The 7,938-nt window shown below is 44.2% G+C and overlaps 3 protein-coding genes across 3 annotated transcripts; 2 read left to right on the top strand and 1 right to left on the bottom strand.

Moving 5' to 3' along the window:
• The first annotated feature begins 1,274 nt into the window (after window positions 1-1,274).
• On the top strand, window positions 1,275-2,454 carry LOC6536936 (wnt inhibitor of Dorsal protein). Its single transcript, XM_002097469.4, has one exon. The coding sequence runs from the start codon at window positions 1,369-1,371 to the stop codon at window positions 2,296-2,298; it is 930 nt and encodes a 309-aa protein (XP_002097505.1). The 5' UTR covers window positions 1,275-1,368; the 3' UTR covers window positions 2,299-2,454.
• Window positions 2,455-2,771: 317 nt separating this feature from the next.
• Window positions 2,772-3,837, bottom strand: LOC6536935. The gene is made up of 2 exons (XM_002097468.3): window positions 3,165-3,837; window positions 2,772-3,097 (listed from the first exon to the last, which is right to left on the bottom strand). Exons 1-2 carry the CDS (start codon window positions 3,835-3,837, stop codon window positions 2,772-2,774), a joined length of 999 nt encoding a protein of 332 aa, XP_002097504.1.
• Window positions 3,838-5,697: 1,860 nt separating this feature from the next.
• Window positions 5,698-6,967, top strand: LOC6536934 (protein apnoia). Its single transcript, XM_002097467.3, has 2 exons — window positions 5,698-5,905; window positions 6,289-6,967. Exons 1-2 carry the CDS (start codon window positions 5,791-5,793, stop codon window positions 6,585-6,587), a joined length of 414 nt encoding a protein of 137 aa, XP_002097503.1. The 5' UTR covers window positions 5,698-5,790; the 3' UTR covers window positions 6,588-6,967.
• Window positions 6,968-7,938: the final 971 nt, after the last annotated feature.

Genomic DNA, 7,938 nt, shown 5'->3' with positions numbered 1-7,938 from the left:
AATGCCAAAGATCTGGCGCGTTTTTCCTCGGCAAGTCGGAATTCCAAGCTGGTTGCTGAGCCCCGAGGAACTTCCAGTGTCAAGGCCCATATGTGTGATCGTATCCCTCGGATACTGCTATACCCAGGCTCACGAACACCAATTGAGCAATTTTTTTACTACCTGAGATCCGTCGTGTTCGCTCTATCCCTTTCTGTTTCTGTTTTACCCGGCGCTTAGGTCCTAAAAAACCCTTTTCCGGTGCTACGCAGACAGGACTTTCGACCTAATTAGAGAATCGGTATTTTCATTGTGTTAAAACCCAAACATCGAAATTTCCGCACACGTTTTCGCAACGCCTGGAACTGAAGTGCTTTATAATGACTTTGGCTTTGTGAGATGTGTTCTGTAAAGGGGAAGTTCCCCATAAAAAATATTGTAGTTGGATTTACAATACAAGTACGTTCAGATACTTAACTTTTACTAATTGCATTATCTTTAAAGTGCCAGCACGCTATTATTTTGAGGAGATAATATTCACGGTCAAATGAAACTGACTATAAGTGTTTACCTTTTATTTTTTGAAGTACTATCAATGTATCAATACATAAATGTTGCAGTTATTATCGGCTACCTCTTATCACAATTCAGATATTGTTTTTAGGCATGGGTAAATTCTCATTTGAAAAAATCCCAAAAAATCCGTTATCAATATCTGGATATCTGATCCTAATGGTGCTTAACATCATAATCCTGGGTATTAACTTTTAAATAATATAGCAACAATACTGGCAGTTCCCGCCGGCTCACCACAAAGGATAATTAATTTCCCAGATTATATATACTGTTGGTCATATGTTTTGTTATATAATTGGCTTGGCCAGTCCAAAACCCAAACAAACCCGACCCCGTATCGGGCATTGATGTTGTGCAGTGTGAGTCCGGGAAAATCCGGCCGTACTGAATGGACTCGACTGGGTTTCATTCATAAGCACGTCGGGTGCCGTTTAGGGCTCTACCTGCCTAAGCGTGGGAAAGTTGCTCACAGCGAGGAGGATCCTCCTCCTCCGCCGCAGGACGAGGCCAGGTAGTCAACCAGGAAACTGGTCTGCTCCGCAATTGCGTCGCGGGCTGCCAGTGGGTTTTTGTACCCGTCCGCCATCCGGGAGTTTCTACCCCCTGTCCATGCAAAATTTCCAAGTGGAAAACGGCAAATTTCCGGTTTTTTGAGCAGGCCCGAAATTCCCACGGGCCGGCCCCAGGAGGGCGCCCCGGCTTGGGATATGCAGGCTATATAAGTGTGCTGCCCAGGCTCATCATCATTCAGTCGAGCTAACGACATCGCTGAGATAACACCATATCATCACAACAATAATATTATCGGACAACATGATTTTTGCCATCACATTATTTATGGGTGTTACGAGCACCCTGGCAGCAGTTTTGGAGCCCATGAACTACTACCAGTACACCCAGTTCCAGGCTCCCCTTTCCTGGGAGGATATAACCGGAAAGGGCGTGAAACAGGCCCTCGACAGCTGTCAGCAGAGTTTCCAGTGGCAGCGATGGAACTGCCCGAGCCAGGACTTCGTGCAGAAGAATTCCAAGCCGGAGGAAAACTCACCAAATCGGGAGGATGTCTATGTGGCGGCCATTTCCATGGCAGCCATAGTGCACACTCTGACCAAGGACTGTGCCAATGGAGTAATCGCCGGATGCGGATGCACTGAAAACGCCCTGAATGTACCCTGTGCCCATGAGCCCACCAAGGCACTGGAGCAGTACGAAAAGCAGTTCGGATCTGGATCAGGAGCCACCGGTCACAATCGACGGGTAGTGGGAGCTCTACTACAGAGATCACTGGAGCAAGAATGCCGATGCAAGCAACCAGGACCTGTGCAGGGCGAGTGCCAGGAGGAGGAGTGTGTGGCGGTACTGAAGCCATTCGAAGCCATTGCCCAGGATCTCCTCCAAATGTACGACGATGCCATCCAACTAGAAGGAGCCAGTAGCAATCTGAAGATCATGTGGGAAAACATTCCCCTAGACTCCCTGGTTTTCATGCAGGACTCGCCCAACTACTGCGAACGCGATGCCACCGGATTGTGGAAGGGAACTCGGGGTCGCCAGTGCTCCAAGGATGGCAGCGGTTCTCTGGAGGAACGCCTCTCCTGCCAGCAGCTGTGCCGTGTGTGCGGATACCGCGTCAGATCCCAGCACGTGAGAACCGAGAGGAGGTGCAATTGCAAACTGGTATGGGGATTCCGGCTCCAGTGCGATGTGTGCGTCCAGCTGGAAAGGCAGTACTCCTGCTACTAAACGGATTTTCCACTGGAAATGGAATCCAGGACTGGGGCGCTGGTCGAGCCCAACACAAATAGTTTACCTACATTTAAGTTAATTTATTTGATTCCACCTCTTATTTATTGCCACAACAAATGCTATCAATAAATACGTTATTTAACATATACCATACACACAATCTTGCAATCACTTTCCTTCGCATTTATGGGGCTTTTATTTATGGACTCTAAAGCAGACTTTATGTCATCGGTTCTAGCTGCAGGTGGTTAATAGATTAATGACTTCTAGTCAAGACTTTCATTCAGAAGAGTTTTTTTACTAAAGCTTATAAATAAGATTTTGTATCGTTATTTCATAGTTTTGGTTGGGTAAAACTACTGCCATTTGAACTCAAAGAAAAAGTGAAAGGTGATCAAACCGATTTGTGTATATGTTTATTTGGAAGCACTAAAAGCCTAGAACGGAAACTTAAAGCCGTGTGAGACCACCTAACTGATCCAGGTAGTTGGCTTGCCCTCCACCCGGTAGCCATTGTATGCGGCAGCCGCCGAGGAGGCAGCGGCGGCCAACTCCGACCTCCGACTTGGTTCACCGGCCCAGTAGGAGGGCACCTCGTAGCTCTGGACCATCTTGTTGCCATTCTTGATGGCCGAGATGATCAGCAGGAAGATGGCCAGCTTGCCCACCAGAATCGATTTGACCAGGAGCAGCTTCAGCTTGGTGACCAGAAACGGAACAATGGCCGATTGGATGAGAAAGGGAAGAATGAAGAGTGGTAAGACTTTGGTGATCATGTCGTACTTCTTGCCGCGACCTGAGAAAATAATGGATTGTTTAAGTTTTTTTTTAAATATAATATGTAGAAAGCAGCAGATGCCCACCTTCTTCACTATTATCTAAGGTTAACCAGCGAGCTCCGATGATCTCCTTGAGATTCTCGCCATCCAGTTTCACATGCACAATGTCGTTGCTCATGTCCAGACTGACGTTCAGTCCAGGACCCACATAGTACCGCTGTATGCTCTCGTCGTCCGTCGAAAAATCCGGCTGATCCGTTTCAGATTCCACCTCCTCCTTTCGCTTGTTGCGATCCTTGCGCTTGCGTTTGCGTCGTTTTTTGGCAGCTAGTGATTCACTATCTTCGTAATTGGGAGACTCTGTTTGGGTCTCCATGAGAGCCTCGGCTTGGGCATCCTGACGAATTTCCTGGGCCAGTGAATCTCTTGGGTCCTCTTGATCGGGTTCAACCATTTCAGGTGCACCATTTTCCGCCACTTGGGGAGCACTTACGCGATCTCGCAGGCGTTTCTTGTACTCACTGGTCGTTTTGTTGCCCAAATAGGTGCTCTTGTAGTTCTTGTAGATGCCCATGAAGAGGTGCGAGTTCTTGCGCAGCGCCTGCTTGTCCTCCGGCTCATAGCTGCTGGCCAATCCTCGTGCCGCCTCCTGGCTGACTGTGGATGTCTCCTGGTTGACATCGCCACTGCTGTCCTGGCCCAGAACCAGCGAACTACAGAGCACACTCAGTAAAAATAACCTCACCAAGTCGCTCATCTCTGTTGCATGTCAGTTGGCTGAGGGTCTGTGTGAATTGATCTTGGTGCAACCGCTGCAATGGCCTGCTGCAAAATGTGGCACGATCGGCGATGGCCAAGCGTTTTATCAACTCCGAAGAAAGCTGAAGAAAAGCAGCAGAGTAGCGGCTGAGTAGCCAGAGTTAGCTGCATTCTGAGGCTGGAATTGGCATTGGAATTGAGCACAGAGACAACTGAAAAGAGTGGCGAGAAGTGGCCGCTGCATCAGCAACCTGTTGCCAGTTGCAATGTGGCAAGTTGCAGGTTGCGAGTTGCCACCACCGCTAGAACACGATTCTTGTGCTGGATCCTCTTCAATTAAATTGCCAGTCGCACAAGTCGATGTCTGTGTTAGAAGTAGTGGCGAAAAAAAATAAAACTGGAGTAGGCCTGCAATTTCTCAGTGATCTCGCTCATTGATTTCTTTTAGCTTTAATTGCCCCCGGCACCCCGCGGTATTGGCCATAAATAACGCTGGCTCTCTAAGTAGCCTGCTAACGGTTCCCGACTCCATTCTTTAACCCACAACTGCAGACTACGGTCTTCAAACATGAGACGCCTCCAATTAACGCTTGACGGCCGTCGCATGGGAAAGTTGTTGACAAAACTGGCGCAGGCGGCAGATCGCTCTCAAAATCCAGAGTAGAAAGTAAATTCTATCCATCCAGCGTTGCGAAAAATCCGCTTTACCGATTTGGTCACCTAATTTACTTTCACACAATTAGCAAACAAATACTTACTCCAACTCGCGGTAGGGAAATCTTTATTGCGGTAGCCATGTTTTTATTTCCCCAATAACATGTCCATGGCAATTCGATACTCAATACAAAACTTAATCTAATCTTCGTCTGGCTAATCCAGTCCGAAAAAGATCCCAAACATGACTAACAAAATGCGCGGAATATGATAAAAACTCGAACATAAATCTTGTATTTGAAGAAATGGTTTCTAAACAGCCTATCATTAACAAGTTTACTGTGAATATTTGAAATATTCCAAGCTTCTACAGGGAACCAGATAAAACAAAGAGAAAAACTGTCACTATTTACTCATGTGTCATTTGCATTTTCATATACAGTGGTTAATGAAAGTGAATTGCGATGAAGAGGGCGTGGAATGCCAGGCATTCATCAATGAACATCCGTTACTCAGCCGAATGGTAAAACATAGTCGCGGATTTAAGCGCGGGTATAGATTATAAATTAAAATGCAGTACGACATTGTTAATTAGCTGATAAATCATTATCGGCCGGTGACGAAAAATGAAAGCGAATCGAACCCAGAGACTTGGGTGCTGCCCTCAATATAGACACGCGTCGTGAAAGAATGCCCATGTCCAAGTTCCATTCCATTTCCAAGTTCCTATGCAGCACACTCCCAAATGCGTTGGGAGCCCCGAAAAAGGGCCCTCAGAGGTAGTGAAAATAATAACTGACTGCATGCATATTCAAAAATATACACTGCGCGAAATTAGAAGTAAATCAATCAGCAAAATTCCAAATAAAGTCACGTCGAGTTTTCAGAATTAAAATAAAATAATAAATATACAAAACATATAAATATGTAAATTTGATTTTATAAATATTGCAAATTAGTATTATTATTAGAATGTTAATTGCTAAACATTGACTGCATTTTTTCCAGTGTAAAGGCATCTATGAGCTGGGGCAGTTCCATTTCAGTACGAGTCGTAAGGCAGCGGCACGACTTGCTTGTTTTGGCGCACGTTCGTGCCACGCTGCGGCTACGCGATGTCCGGCTCCCGAATTTCAAGTAGCCGCCCAGTGAGACGGCCCAGACCCTCGATAAAAGCCAATGTCAATGTGAGCCCTCCATTCAATTGCTAGCCAGTGCCGGAGTCGAGCAGTGCAGTGTCGAACGGATTACCAGATACTCATCCTCAAGGAATCACCAAACAGTCAATCAACTCGAAATGGCCGCCAACCAGAAGATTGTGTTCGCCCTCGTCTGCCTCTTTGTGGCATGTGATTTGGTGCTGGGTCAGCAGCAGGCGGCCAACAGCTCGGATGCGGAATCGGATGTGGCGGGTTAGTGCTTATACAAAGTGTTAAAGTGTTGTTTACTTTTAATTGTTGAGTCCTAGAAACATTCTCTGTGATCAAATTTTCCAGAGAAAGTGATCTAATATATGCTGATGCTTGTTGTTATCTTAAGGCAAACAAGTAAAAAAGCGCAAACGTCCATCTCTAACATATACAATTTCTAAATCAATTCAGATTCTAAGAATCTACTTATGAGTAAAAACTTACTAGCTCCAAGTGTGACAAATCAAGTTGTATTTTCCAACTGAAGTTTACCTCCTCACAAATTTTAAACAAACATTCTGTTAGCATCTAAAAAAGTTGTCTTTCTTTTGGTTTTTAATTCATTGGATAATTATAATATATTTTATTGATCTTTATTTTTCCAGAAAGCCGTACTTTTGGCCATCATTTCCTGCGGCGCATCAGCTTCGCCTTGGTGCCCGGCGCCTTCGTCGTGGGCGTGATCACCACCCTACTGGCGGCCTTGACTGTCGTCTCCATCAAGGGACTGGGCGTGGGCGTTATCCTGCTGGTGCTGGCCATCGGACAAATGCTGTCCCGTGCTCTTCCCGTCCAGGCAGCCGCCGCCTATGCCGCTGCACCCGTTCCAGTCCAGGCTCCCGTGCCAGTGGTCTACTCCCACTCGCACACCCAGCAGCCCGTCTGGTTGGAGAAGGAGTGGTAGAGGATTGACAGGATGACAGTGCAAGACCAGGAATAACGGCGAGCTGGTAGCGGGCCAGGATTCAGATTTACCTCAGCCTCAGCGAGCGTGCAACCAAATAATAATTTAAGTCTAGTTTAAATTATTTATTTAACTTATTTATTTATTACAAGTCGAGGATGGCAAAGACATTTAGCAGAGAGTTTGTATTGAAAAACCATTATGCAAATTAGTCTGCTGAATGAAGAAACATTGCAATTGAGCAAGGAAGAAAAATGATTTAAATATTATAAAGTAAAGATGTTTGACAAGGGAAAATTTTTTAAAGCAGAAAAAAATAAATATGATACCTATAATAAAAGCACATTAAAAATTATGTTCAATATAGAAAGAGTAAATGACTTGGATGCCCCAAACTTATATAAATGCTTATCAGATTTGTAAATAACAAATCAATTATCGAAATTTTCAGCTGACAGCGGCAATGGATTTTATTCGATTGCGTGTGCCTTTCTGCTGAAATGAAAAGTGAAATTTCTTTCTCATTTTGTATTCAACAGAGGGCGTTCGTGATTTACAGTTCTTTTAACTGCTCTTCCGCAGTGCCACACGTATAGAAAGCTATCTATAAAGATACTCCCAGTTCCAAAATAATCGAAATGGGTCACTGTTAGTCGGAACACCAACGCCGATAATTGTCTGGGGGCCGAGATTTCTCCGAGACTTTACGGCTTTACTCATTATGGTTAGGACTAATTAATTAACTCTCACTTGATCCATCGTCACTTAATTCAAAGCGTATCGATTTTCTAGCGATCTAGCCACTCAATCATCTCAAATCCGGCTCTAATTGTTCCACTTTGTGGCAATTTTTCAATTTTGCACACTGTCAACAAAGTATCGCATTTAATGGATACACTTGCGGATGTTAATTAATTAAAGTTATTAATGAACAATGTTTAAACTATTATTTAAATAAAGCTCTCTTGGCAAAATTTTATTATCATTTCAGAAAAAAAATTTATATATGTATGTTTACTAAATATAAGCAGTGGCAGAAAAATAATTTCAAATATGTTTACTATATGTAAAAGGTTTGTATCTTGCAAGAGAATACTATATTTACATTTTAAAGACACAGCTTATATTAGGGTAGAAAATAACATGTAATTTCATACACCTCCATGAGTGTTTTCAAATATTCCTTCGATATTTTCGATTCCATTTTTGCTTTCAAAATGTTCTACATTAAACGAACACCTGGTTCACCGTTGAGTTACTTTTACTTGCAGACGCACTGGTGGCACAGTTTTTGCTATTGATACATGGGGCAGGTGCGCCACATTCTCAACTCGAAAAGAACTGATTCTGA

The sequence above is a fragment of the Drosophila yakuba genome, chromosome 3R (genome assembly GCF_016746365.2).
Source record: "Drosophila yakuba strain Tai18E2 chromosome 3R, Prin_Dyak_Tai18E2_2.1, whole genome shotgun sequence".
NCBI lineage: Eukaryota > Metazoa > Arthropoda > Insecta > Diptera > Drosophilidae > Drosophila > Drosophila yakuba.
This window is presented reverse-complemented; position numbering and strand designations above follow the sequence as displayed.